We start from the raw sequence: 13,780 nt of genomic DNA, 5'->3' as shown, positions 1-13,780 counted from the left end.
CCTCCGTGCCCATATCATCGACGCTCATGTCCCTGTCGCCAAAGTAGGAGAACAGGAGGACGAAGCCGGCTTCGAGGCGGTGGTAGTGCGCGAACTTCTCCCAGCCGTTGTGGAGGTACATCTTGCCGCGCGCGTCGTAGATCACGTCGACGATCCACCGGCAGCAGCCGCAACCATCCTCCCGCAGATGTAGCAAGCGCGGGCGCTCGTCGCCGGCGACGTAGTCGGCGAAGGAGTCCGGCAGCCTCTGGATGCTGTGCGGGTCGGCCTTGAGGACGACGATGAACTCGAACAGCACGGCCCCCTCCTCGTCCTGCATGTCCGACGATGAGGACGACGACGGTGTCGCAGGCGACGACGATCGTGTAGCTCTGCCGCGGCCATGACCACGACCACGGCCGCGAGCTCGGCCTCCTCCTCTACCAGCCATGGCGTCGACTCTTGAGATGGTGGCGGCTAGGGTTGCGGAGAGAGGCGCTAGGGTTTGTGTGTGAGAGGGACGATGAGAGGCGGCCCTTTTATAGGCCAGAGGGAGGCGGGGGAGCGGTGGCGCTCATTAACGCCGGCACGCAGAGCTAGGCGTGACGAGACGCTTCGCTACGCCTCTGCGGGAACTGCACCGTCGCTGCAAGCCAATAAGTTCCGTCGCGAGGCAGGCGACGGTTAGGTTAAAATTCAATGTGCCGCTCACGGGTCCGCCCCGCCACTCCCCGCCTCGCTTTTCGGTGTGTCCGGCGTCCCCGGTGCGTCCCCTGCGGGGCAGGGACGGGCTCGGGGCTCCGGACACCGTATCGGGACGCGCCGAACAAAAAACGACTTTGGGGATGCGGCTGGGAACGTTTTTTTTGTCCGGTGCACCCCAAATCCCTTTGCGGGGCGGTTTGGGGACGCGACTGGAGATGCTCTTAGGACGTTCAAAATATCCGCTTGTGTCCGTTTGCGTCGGTTCGTGGATGTCATGTGGCCCAAGATGACCGTTTACGTCGGGTATCCCAGCGGTGCGGACGCATTTTTTAGCGGAGACATCATCAAGGTCGTTAATGGCGGTTTAACGTCCCGTCGAGGCCTGCTGCCGGCGATTACCGGTCCCCGCGCAACGACGGTCGTTCCCATGCTTGCCCAACACATTGGCGTGTTTCTCCGGTGTTTCGCGCACGCGGGAAGCGACCTGCGCGACAACACAGTTTCCCGCCCCGCTGTGGCTATATATGGTGGACACCGGTGGAGTAACGGGCACACCTCAAGCTAAACCCTAGCATCCATCCATGGCCGAGCACAACTTTAGCTGGATCAGGTTGTTCAGATGTGTCGTTACCCTTCGGGTAACCCATATTATGTTACCTCTTACAGCCCAACCAGGGGTCAATGAAGATCATCCATGTGGGCCGCTACGTCGGTTCCGAAGAAAGATACTTGATGAACAAGGCAAGAAGACGAAGAACAAGGAAAGTTTAGACGTAGAACTCTTTGTAACCTAGTCAAACCCGGACAAGACTCTCGGGACCTGGCTCGCAATATAAGGGCCAGGAGAGGGTCTACCGAGGGACACACAATCAACTTATCCAGAATCACCGCAAGTCTACAGCTAAGTCGTAAGAAGTCTTAGCCTCTCGACGAGATCTTAGTCTTAGCCTTCGGCTACCCCATTGTAACCCGATAATTTCGATAATCAAGATCAGACAAGCATGAAGTAAGGGTTTTACCTCATCGAGGGCTCTGAACCTGGGTAAATCTCTCTCCCCATTTGTTTGGTATCCGATGTCTCGTGCCAGCTTGCAGGATTCCGTCAACCCTAAGCCCAAAAGGTGGGCATTGCTGAGGAGCACCCTCGACAATTGGCGCCGTCCGTGGTAAACCTGTTGGCGCAAGATTCGACATCGGCTGCTTCCGTCATGTCGTCCACGACTCCATCAACATCACCGATGCAATTGTCGGCCCCTTCATCACCAAGCTCTGGGAACTCGATTCGATTCGGGTCCTTCGAGTTTACTCCGCACAGCGACTCGTCTCGTCCGATCTTTTCGGACCTACAAGGCGGGTTGTGATAGGGATATGACCTAGGGGGTGTATCACCAGTCCCACTGGCCACGGAGTAAAGGGCCCAAGCAGGGCGCCAGTGGCCTGAGCGACTGGGTGACCGGGCCCTGCAGCGACTGGGCCAAAACCCTTGGGCGGGCCGACTGGACGCCATGCCCGTGCGACTGGAGGAGGAAGATTACTTGCAAGAGGAGCGACGAATCCCGGATTAGTAGCAACTGATATGTAAACCCTAGATCGGGGGTGCCTATATAAACCCCCGAGCTAGACCCTAGAAGGACACATTATCTGAGATCCAATCTCCCCTCATAGTCCTTGGCGTAGCCGCCGACTGAGCCCCCCCCCCCCCCCATTGTAATTCTCCACTGAGTAATAGATCTAGCAGGACGTAGGCCTTTTACTCTCCGGAGGGGCTGAACCTGGGTAAAACCTTGCGTCTTGTGCACCTCATTCCGCAGATGGCCATGTCTCCTTGCTCCCGCATCAACGAAGTGTTGCACCCTGTAGCACCTGCCATGGTCATACCCACGACAGTGGCGCCCACCGTGGGGCATGGGACATCTGGCTTCCGAGCTGCGGCGAGGCCCTACTCGCCTGTACGTCGGCCGGTCGCCTCCGGCAGGATGATCGCCACGTGCAGCTTCTTCCACATCTAGCCGAGCACCTACCGCCCGGCTTCATCGCCCCTCACCCATGCTTGGATGGTGCCAGTCGGCACGATCAACCTCTTCGTCGGGCTCGCCGGTGTTAGCGACCCCACCGAGGCCCGCCCGGATCGGCTACATGATCCCTACGCGTCGGGGCAGCTCCTCACCGCTACTCTCCCTCTCTCCGGCAAGGCGTTTCTCGGAGACAAGTCGGCCACGGAGGACGACGCCGACTTGGCGGCCGCGGCATCAGTCGCCGGTTCCATCGTCGCAGCGTCGCTCGGGGACTCCATCACCCTAGTCACCCACCCGAGCGACTTCGAGGACAACACCATCCTCCCTCTCTTCGACAGCGACTCCGAGTTCGACAGCCACATGGACATCGCCACGCCGGGCGGCAACAACATCACCTCCTATGCCATCTTCATGGACAACCTCATCAACTCCGCCGAAGACGTCAAGTACCTGCACGACCGCGGCATCATCGAGCACTGGCTCGGCAGCGACGCCGAGGTCGCCGAGCTCTTCAACCGCCTCTGCCTCGAGGTCGACTTCGACATCAACGACAGCTACCTCTCCGGCCTCTCCGACCATGTCAACCGCTACTACGACTACAAGTGGAGCACGTGGGTCGCCAGCCTGCAGCACAACTACTTCACCAATCCCTGGGCCATCGTCTCCGCCGTCGCCGGTGTCTTCCTACTCCTCCACACCACGCTGCAGACATTCTACAGCGCGTACAGCTACTACCGACCGCCAACCTAGCTCATCGCAGCCGAATCATCAACGGAGTCACTATGATGATCCCTTCAACAAGATTCTCCAAAATCTGACCATTTTTTCTTGGCTTGCATTACAGTTTTGATTGGTTATTTTGTCATATACTCTCATATCCCCTTTGAGTTGCAGTTGTTAATATCTATGGAAGAAGGATTTGATCACAAATTCATCTTCCAATTTGTACATTTAAGGGACTTTGATGTTCAGATGGGCTGGGCCAGCAAGATTTGTCATATACTCTCATATCCCCTTTGAGGACTTCAAACTCTATCAGCAGGGCTGGGCCGGCAAAATTGGGGGCCTGTGTGAAAACTTAAAATGGGCCCTCATATCATAAGAAAAATGAAACTAATGGACAATTATAGTGTATACCGGCTTAGACTGGCGTTTAAACTGAAGAACTGCTTTTACCACATGTAGATTCTATTGTAAAATTGTCTTAAAACCCATTTTAAGAGGAAACATATTTTAAAACTTGATCAGACTGACTACCGGTCTGACCGTGATTACCTACGTCTAATGGTTTTCATAGATTTGAACTGTATGGGTTTTCAAAACTAGAACAAAGACTTAGCATGTAAAGATATGCCAACAAATACATGCACACAGACAATCCCATTATAAGAACTACCCTCCGAGAAACAAAATAACACTATATTTGAAACTAGAATATTTTTCAAGAGTAGGCTGCAATCGGGATAACAAAAGAATGTCCTACTTTTGATCAATGCTAATCAAGATTTTATATCTTGCAATCGGAATAACAAAAAAATCGGAGAAAGATTTTATATCGTAGGCTACAATCAGAATAATAAAAGAAGAAAATAAACAAAACAAGCTGCATCATAGGCTGCAACCGAAATAACAAAACAAAGAAAATAGTAAACCAAACGGTTCAGCAAGGATCATACCTGCAACGTCTGACCCTTCAGAGCTTTAGCATGTAAAGATATCCCAACAAATACATGCACACAGTGACACAGACAATCCCATTATAAGAACTACCCTGTGAGAAATAAAATAACACTACATTTGAAACTAGAATATTTTTCAAGAGTAGCCTGCATCTCTATCCATTTGGTGTCAATTCTTGTAGTAGTCAGCAACATCATGCTCCTCCCATAGTGCCATGTCTGCACACTTGCATCATAAGTATCAGCATTATAGCATCAGTTGACAATGGACCCAAACATGAGCAAATCCCTTGGTTCAGTACTGACATCAGTTGGTGGTTCCAGAGAAGGTATTTCCGGGCAAATATAGTTTTGTTTTTTGTCAGTAAAAATGGCCAAACTACAGAGCACTTTTGAATGCATATGTGTGTCATGAATACTGTGAACACTCGATTCATATTTTTTTCAAAAGATTGAGCACTTCAGAGGCTAGGAACGAAGTCACATGACAATGAAGTACCATGTTTTATTCCAACCATACAGCTACTGTAGAAGAATAAAGCTCCAATCCAATTACATGCTTCATAGCATCTGGCATGGCAAAATAATTAATCATACTACTTAGCATTCACTTCAAGACATATAGGATATGTAGATTGTGTTCAATTCTGTAGCGGCTTCTCGCATATTCATTCGCTCATTTGGGGACTCGCTTGCGCAAGAAAGAGCCACTTTCAGCAGTGACAGCAGGCAAAGGTGGACTTCGTTTTCTTCTTCCAGGTTAGCTCGAGAACAGTCCTGGCATTCTTCCACAAGATAAGCATCAAGGATACCAAGTATCTGATCGGGAAAGTTCCTTCTGACAAAGTTGACGATACTAAGCCCGTCGCAGAACATAGGATCGGTTGGCCTTCTTCCTGTTAGCATCTCCAGAAGTACTATCCCGAAGCTGTACACATCTCCAGATGTTGATAGGTAGCTACCTCCGGCGTACTCTGAATACCAGGTAAAATGTGCAACATAAGTTATTGTTCACATAAATACCCATTTCGGTACCGCATAAGAAAATTTGCAAGAAGAAACATATTTGTTACCTGGAGCAATATATCCAATAGTCCCCTTCAAAGTTATTGTACCAATTGAACTCGAATCCCCAGCAGGTGCTGACTTGGATTTCATGTAGAACCTTGCAATGCCGAAGTCTCCCAAATGAGCTGTCATATCGTAATCTAGGAGGATATTGCTGGGCTTCAAATCACAGTGAATAATAGGGCTCTCACAGTCATGGTGTATGTATTGCAATGCATCAGCTATATCAACAGCTATTTTCATTCTTCGAGATAGGTCTAGTTGATTTCGGGCATTTCTATCTCCTGCCAGGTGCAGCCAAGTATCCAAGTTGCCATTGGGCATGAACTCGTACACTAGAGCTTTGAAATCATTTCCTCGATTATCAACTGTTGAGCATGCGGTCAGAATTGGAAGAAGATTCCGGTGCCGAATGTTTCTCAGCGCTTTACATTCTGAGACAAAACTCTTATCCGCACCTTGCATGTCAAGGTCAAAAACTTTCACAGCCACAATCATGTGATCTTGGGTTAGCTTTCCTCTGTATACTAAACCGCAGCTTCCTCTCCCAATCAAATTAGACTGTGCGAAGTTTTCTGTAGCTTGTGCTAGATCCTTATAAGAAACTTTAAAGAATCGTTCATCCGAAGAAGGCAATGATAACTGCAGCCTTAACATTCTCTTTCTGAAGAAGGTAAAGTAGACCAGCAATATGAGTGATATGATGCCTAATACGGGGACCAATACTATGACCAAATAGTGTTGCCATCTAGATCTTCTCTGAGAAACAGTGGGGCATGAAGGTATATGTAGATCCACTACACCTCCACAAATCCTCAGATTGCCTTTAAGCGAAATGGCTGACGTATTTTTGAATACTCCATTTATTGGTACTTCTCCTTCAAGATGATTGTCAGACAGATCCAACTGGGTCAGAAGTTGAAGTTCGCTTAGAACAATTGGGATAGAGCCTGAGAGGTTGTTATGTGAAAGGTTGAGCACAATCAAGCCGCTAAGACTTCCCAGAGATATGGGAATGCTTCCTGAGAGAAAGTTCCAACCCATGTTGACGGCTTGCAATTGCTGACATGTGCGCAAAGTAGGAGGAATTTCCCCGGTAAGTTTGTTGGATGAAAGATCTAGATAGTTGAGTTGTTGAAGATTACTGATGTACGGAATTTGGCCTTCTAGACTGTTGTGGGATAATGCACATTGACTAATTGTGGCTACTCTAAAAATCTCTTCTGGTATATGGTTTTGAAGATTGTTATAACTGAGGTCTAATAATGATAGTTGCTGAAGGTTCCCAAAACTTGATGGTATGGGACCATGGAATTGGTTATTTGCAAGGAACAGTTCCGACAACTGGGAGTTATTGCCAATTGAACTTGGAATCTGCCCTGTAAAATTGTTCTGTTGAAGATACAACCCTTGTAAACTAGCAAGATTTCCAATCCACCCATCAATCGGCCCAGTAAAATTGTTTTCTTCTAGTCCTAGTTTAGTTAGTCTATGGAGGTTTCCTATGCTTGATGGAACTAATCCATATAGCATGTTTCTAGCAAACACGAGATTGTCAAGATTAGACGAAAGGTTGCCTACAGAATTTGGCAAGACTCCTTGTAGCCGATTTCCATAGATTGAAAGCATCTCTAGAAGAGTACAGTTGCTCAATGCGTCCAGGAATTCCCAGCTCCGACTGTCATTTGCTTCAAGACTATTTCCATCGAGACCTAGCCTATTGAGCTTCCGAAGTTTACCAAGAGAAGGTGGGATTTGTCCTCTAAACCCACTATTATATGACAAGTTTATGTGCTGTAGCTCGGATGCATTGCCTAATGAGTCTGGGATAAGACCATCCAGCATGTTACCACCCAAGAAAAGAAGTTGAAGGTTAGGGAGACCATCACCCATGTTAGATGGTAGAGAGCCAACTAGCATATTCAACTCCAAGGCTATTTGATTCAGCAGAGAAAGATTAAAGACGGCCTCTGGGATTCTACCCAATAGCTTGTTTTCACCAAGGAGTAAGTTTGACATCTTGGATAATTTCCCAAACTCATCAGGAATGGTTCCCTCGAGGTGGTTATACATCAGAATAATATGTTCTAGAGAAGTGATATTACCAAGGCCTGGTGGGATGACCCCGGTAAGACCATTGTAGGGAAGCCACAAACGTGTCAGATTGGAGAGAAGGGCTATTTCTGCAGGGATTTCACCCACCAATAAGTTCCTTGAGAGGTCCAACACCCTTAAGCTGGAGCAGTTTGTGAGTGTCACTGGAATACTCCCCTGCAGTGAGTTGTAACTCAAGTCAAGAAACATCAGCTCTTGCAGGCGGCCAAGATGAGGAATCTGACCAGAGAACTTACTTCCAGAGAGGTTAAGAGAAGCAAGATATGACATGTTTCCAAGGGAAGGAGAGATTTGCCCAACCAAACTCTGCTCAGGTAGGTCCAGTGCCTCAACGCGATCAGGTTGTGTGAGGCTGCACTTCACGCCCTGCCAGTTGCAGAAGTGGATACTGGTGTTCCATGAGCTCAAGGCTCCTTTCGGATCGTCGGTGATGGCGCGCTTGAAATCAAGGAGCGACAGCATATCTGTATCGTTCCCAAGGAGGACAGCACAAACACTGATCCCAGCTCCATAAGAAAATAGCAAGAGTGCCAATACTAGGAGCACGGAGAGTTTCATGGGATAGCTTTGTGGCTCACTGCTTTGTATGGCGAAATTGGAGTTTAACTCTGCAGGATTCGGTTATAACAAAATCTGAAAGAAGCGAAGTAAGGTAAATGAAAGTTGAGGAAAGTATCCATGAAGAAGAGAAGAAGCAGTGCACCTCACCCAGCCACATCTTGTTGACTTCAGTGGAGACGAGTGTTGTCGTTCACACTTCGGCGAGTAATTAAGTAGCTCAGAGACTGAGTTGGCGTTACAGACCATCCACCGTTTAATATTCATGCTTACATTGGCAGCTTTGACTCCTTCACAAATATATTCTACTACGGTACTGCCGGCCAGCCTAATTTGTTTTAAGCAAACTCAGCCATGTATGCATGGCATATCCCCATCCCTTGTCGCTTGTACACTTTGTTTGGAACACCACGAGCTTTGCAACAGTAAACCTTGATGATGTGATGCCGTATAGTTCAAAATAAAGGGTTTATATAAGTGCACTATGCAGTACTTCTGAACATCTCAAGTACCGTATGTTAGTGTATTTCTACTTATTTATATGTTTCAGAATGCGTGTGGGCTGTGTACTGAAACTCGGCGCAAACTGCAGAGACCAGGGGATCAATATAATCTAAAACAAAGCGTGTCCTAATATTGACCTCTTCTGGGGCCGAAGTCTTCTACGATGCGCACGCGTGGAGCCAGGATTCCCCAACTTTCAACCTGAATTTAAGAAGCTCTCGGCCAATATAAAATCCATCATTTTCAACTCGATTTCTAGAAGGAAAAAATCGCACCTCGGATTTTATAGGGTGCGGCGCCATCACCGGCGACGGAGAAGAAGGTTGCGACGCCCTAACCGTCGACGGAGACGGAAATGGTCCTCGCCATCGGCGGCCAGATGCGCCGTCGCCGTCGCCGGGCCAGCGGGAAGGGAGTTGGGGGTCGCTGGGCTGGCGGTGCCGCTCTGCCACCAGCCCTTCTGAACATCCTGGGCCAAACCACCCGTGTGCGGGGTGACAGCGTGGGTACCTGCGTTCATCTCCATGGATACGTAGTAATAAGTTAACTATGGTTTTTTTTTTCTTTCGAAAGGTCCAGCAATAGCTGGCTCCATATATTAGCAGACAATTTACAGAGTGCCCTAAGGGCATGTACATTGATTTAGACAGATGCTGTCTGTAATACTACTCCACGTAATCTATAAACAATGATATAGACAGTGTATACAATAGTCTGTCTGTAAGTTATCTATTTTTAGTCATAACTCTATGTGAGTATAAGTTATAGACATCTTTCATACAACAGCAAAAATGGTGTCTGTAAGCTGTCTGTAAGAAGCCTACAGACTGTCTGTAACTTTACAGACAGCCTCCTTCTCTCTCCTCATTATCTTTCCTCCACATCACCAAAATCACCTGTAACTATCTCTTACAGACAGCTGAGTCATCACCATTGTACATGCCCTAAGGCCAGAAGTAATCAGAAAAGAAAATGTAAAAGAAACAAGGAAGATGAAAAAAAAAGGGGACAAAACGGCTCAAGGAGGTTCCGAGAGCAGCTTGCGCAAAGCCTTGGCACCGGCGAACGCCCACTCCTGAGTCTCATCCTTGATGCAGCAAGAAATCTGCGAAACTGAGCACTCCTTGTCCCTGAAAATCCTGGGCGTTGCGCTCTCGCCAGATGCTCCAGCAAATCAGGATTAACAGCGAGCCCACATCCTTCCTGTGTTCCGCCGGTGTGGCCTTCATCCAACTCTCTCTGAAGGCGGAAATGGAGCCAGTTTCGCTCTGTAAAGCGGTGGTCACCCCCTCGCAGTGTTCCCAACCCGCCAAAGAATGCCAAATCTGCTTGGCGAAGGGGCACTCAATCATCAGATGCACCGAAGTCTCGAGGTTGCGCATGCAAAGCGGACAGAAGTAATTGTTGGGCCACTCGCACCGTTGAAGACGGTCGGCACACCACAAACGATCCTGGAATAGAAGCCATGCGAAGAATTTGTGTTTTGGCGGCCCCCAGGTTCTCCACACGTCCATCTTCAGCGACGAGCGTGCCCGACCCTCAAACTGAATACGGTAGGCTGATTTTGTTGAGTATTGACCATCCTTTGTGAGAATCCATGTGATGGACTCTGGAACGCCTGTTTGCAACTCGATCGGAGCCAGGCTGATCATTCTCCAGGCATGGCGGAATTCCTCTAGGATTGGCAGCGAGAGGCGGTGTCTGAGATCGGCCACCCATTTATTGCCATCTAGAGCTTGCGCTACGGAGCGTTGTTTGCGTTGGGAGTGAGCAAAGAGGAGAGGGAAGGTATGGCGCAGAGGAGCATCGCCGAGCCAATTAGATTCCCAGAACTTCGCCTTATTTCCGTCACCAATACGGACGCGAGTAGCCGTCGCGAAGAGGTCACGATCCAGCTGATCGCAGGGCGTGGGCATGCCAACCCATGGCGCTCCGGCTCAGTCCATTCAAACCACAACCAGCGCAAGCGCAAGGAGCGACCGAATAGCGTGAGGTTTGGCAAGCCCAAGCCACCGTGGTCGATGGGTGAGCACACCTTGGACCAGGCGATCTTGCACTTGCCGCCAGCAATGTCGTTCTCCTCGGCGCCTGTCGTTGCCTATTCGACGGTACTCCAGAGGAGGGATCCTCATGGAGGGAAGAAGAAGTACGGGCCATAGGGCGGAGAGCGGGACGGTGGTACGCGATTTACCCAGCTTCGGAACACCTGCTCGAGGACAGGGCCTACTGCTGCTTGTCTGGAATTATCTGGGCGCTTTCGCGTTGTTACAATGAGTTGTGGTTGTGCCTCTAGGGCTCCCGGGATCCGGCTTATATAGGCGCACGGATCTAGGGTTTACATGGAGACTCCTAACCGGAATACAAGTTGCCCAACTACGGTACAATATCTTGCCGTGTACGTCAAAGATCCGCCTTCCTTCTAGGACGTGCTGGATCCGGATACTTCATGGGCCTTCACGGATCCGGCCTCCTTCGTAGGTCGGTTGGGATCCGGCTTCCTGCTCCTGGACTGGACTCCATCCTTCAGGATCTACAGCAACTGGGCCGCCCGATGGGCCACATGCCACACCACCGTCTGTGGGCCACCCGGGCTTGCCGGATCTAGGCCATGCCTTTGATATACCCATAAAGTATACCCACAACAGTAGCCCCCGAAGTTCTCCGAGATTCATCATTCCTCCGACTTCATTCAGCTCGGATCCGAAGAGAATCTTGAAGAGCTTCAAAACCTTTACTTGTTTCCGACATCATTTTTTCGGAAATCATCTGTCCTTCAGTAACGATAATGTAACGGAGTTTCCATCTTTCCCGCGCACAACTTCCTCCTTTCCCGCGCTAAATTTTCAGAGATGCGAATCTTTAGCCGAAAATTTCGGGAGCGCACGGTTAAGTTACCTCCACGTTGTTTTACCGCTTTTAACCTAAGACACGCGTCATGCATCCAACGGCGAGACCGTTCAGTTTCCACCGCTGGATCTGAAACACGAATCTCCACGCGAGGTCTATAAATATCCCTCACGAGCGGTAACTTCCCATTCTTTCACCGCATCTTTCTCTTCTTCTTCTTCCTCGCGCCGCGCCGCCCGCCAGATCTGAACTCCGGCGAACTCACGCCCGGGGAGCTTCTCCCGCTGCCACTCCAAGGTCTCCCTCGACCTGAGATCTGCGTGTTTGATCGGGATTTTTCCTCCGCCGCCGTTTCGTGGTCTTCTGAAGCGCAACGCTGCTAGTCCGGCCAGTACAACCTCGCCGGCGTCCCACGGAACCACCGCGCCATTAACGGTAAGTGCACCGGCCCTGTAGAAGAAGAAGTGTAGCGTAGATTCCGATTACTCAAATAGTTTGCATGGGTGCAGCCGGAAGCATGCCACTCGATTCACCACACTGTACTGATAATTCTCCGAGTAGCCCAAATCTCAGTTCGTTAGAACCAATCTGTCCGGATCCCATAGCATATCTACCACCATATGTTTCCGACATCCGGCTAGCTCAACCATTTTCCGCATCTTCCAGCACCACTCCAGGCCGGATCCCCTCCCTCAAAGAGCTTCAAGAAGAACTCGAGGGTCAAGCGAGAATGGCAGCCAAAGTGCAGGAGGCGGAAAACAAGAGAGCTTCCAAGGCTCGGATCCGCGAAGGAGAATGGGGTCAATGGTGGCCCTGTGAAACCACCGACGTGGAGCTTAGAGAGCTCCAGAACGAGGGTATGATCTCCGCCCACTGGAGCTTCATACGCGACACCGACGTCCCCAAGCCCGGAGCCGGTGAAGTAGTTATGACCAAGGCTTGGGTGGAGCGCGGGCTGTCGCTTCCCTGCTCAGAGTTTTTCCTCTCCATCCTCAACACATATGGGCTCCAGCCTCACAATATCTGCCCAAACTCATACCTCCTCCTCTCCAACTTTGCAACACTTTGCGAAGGGCATCTTGGAATCCGACCAGATGTCAAGTTATGGCAGTTTTTCTTCCGAGTGAAGAAGGAAACGAAGGACAAAGCAATGGTGAACTGTGGGAGCATGACGTTCATGCTCCGACCTGGACGCATGTATCCACCACATGACTCGCACGAATCCGTCCGGTACTGGAACGCCGGATGGTTCTATGAAAAGAACGCTTCAGTTCCGGACATCCACGACGGTCTGCCCAAGTTCGTCAATGAGCCTCCGGAAGAACTCGCGAGCTGGAGCTTCGTTCCCTCACTCGCTCAAACCCCTATCCTGGAGAAAGCGGCGCGGAGAATATCTTGGTTAGTCCACGACGGGCTAACCGGAGCTCAACTTACTCTTAGCTGGTTCACCCGGCGGATCCAGCCACTGCGGCATAATGCGCGGTTGATCTGCGCATACACCGGGGCGGACGACCTGCTCCGGGCTACCCGCCACGACCTTCCGGCTGACTCCCTCAAAAGGAGAATCAAAACGCTCGTGAAGATAGGCTGGGGCCAACCGGTCCCGGAATTGATCAAGGATATCTACACAAACAACCAGTGTCCTCCGGTAAGCTCTGTTTCCTTCGTTACTTCAAACTTCACAAGTTTTTGGATGTTGACTTTAACCTTTATTTGTATTCCCCCCAGCTCGATACTTTGGCGGAGGAAAACTTTCACACCATTCTTCGTGTCCCTGTCAGTGGCGACGCGGCGGAGGAGGTTCCGGACGACGAAGAGGAGGAAGAGGAACAGGCACCCCGCAAGGAGGCCCCTCGACCTTCGAAGCGTCCCCGCGCCAAAGCTTCCGGCTCAGAAGCCGGAGCCAGCGGCGAGGCCTCCGCCAAAAAGCCCAAAATCATAAAGCCACCTCCGCTGAACTCGAAGAAAGCGGAGCGTGAACGTCTGAAAATGCTTTCAACAGCTGGCAAAAGCTCGCGCCCCATCATCCCCGGCGCCCCGTAAGTTTCCGAGTATGGTGCATCTCTATTTTGATGAAGTTATTTCTTATGTGATCCCTTTCACTCATTTGCAGGAATCCGAGTACCGCCGCCACCCGGACCACCAGCCAAGAACCCATTACCAAGTACATGAAAAAGTCTCCGGCTGTTGGTCCCCCTACTCCAGCTCCGCCAAGCACATCTCACACTGCTCCTCAGCCGTCCCCCCTCAAGCTGATCAATCTCCCCCTCCTGCCGCAAACACTCCACTGGAAATAGTTCCGATTAGCAG

The 13,780-nt window shown here is 50.2% G+C and overlaps 1 protein-coding gene across 3 annotated transcripts; it reads right to left on the bottom strand.

Annotated features, from left to right (window-relative positions):
• Positions 1–4,863: 4,863 nt before the first annotated feature.
• On the bottom strand, positions 4,864–9,121 carry LOC127335491 (uncharacterized). 3 transcript variants are annotated; one of them, XM_071826603.1, is made up of 3 exons: positions 8,265–9,121; positions 5,452–8,194; positions 4,864–5,352 (listed from the first exon to the last, which is right to left on the bottom strand). In XM_071826603.1, the coding sequence occupies exons 2-3, from the start codon at positions 8,117–8,119 to the stop codon at positions 4,991–4,993; spliced, it is 3,030 nt and encodes a 1,009-aa protein (XP_071682704.1). In that variant the 5' UTR covers positions 8,120–8,194; positions 8,265–9,121; the 3' UTR covers positions 4,864–4,990. The 3 variants fall into 3 exon arrangements, with proteins under 3 accessions (XP_071682704.1, XP_051218102.1, XP_071682703.1); XM_051362142.2 differs by having other exon boundaries at positions 8,270–9,121; XM_071826602.1 differs by having other exon boundaries at positions 5,452–8,824; positions 8,899–9,121.
• Positions 9,122–13,780: the final 4,659 nt, after the last annotated feature.

This window comes from Lolium perenne, chromosome 2 (assembly GCF_019359855.2).
Source record: "Lolium perenne isolate Kyuss_39 chromosome 2, Kyuss_2.0, whole genome shotgun sequence".
NCBI classification, from domain to species: Eukaryota; Viridiplantae; Streptophyta; class Magnoliopsida; order Poales; family Poaceae; genus Lolium; species Lolium perenne.
The sequence above is the reverse complement of the archived record's forward strand: the minus strand, read 5'-3'. Positions and strand labels throughout refer to the sequence as shown.

Coding starts and splice junctions, on each gene's coding strand:
- LOC127335491 (XM_071826603.1), bottom strand. CDS start 8,119: ATGAAACTCTCCGTGCTCCTAGTATTGGCACTCTTGCTATTTTCTTAT. Junction 5,353..5,451: donor TATTGGATATATTGCTCCAG/GTAACAAATATG, acceptor CCTGGTATTCAG/AGTACGCCGGAGGTAGCTAC.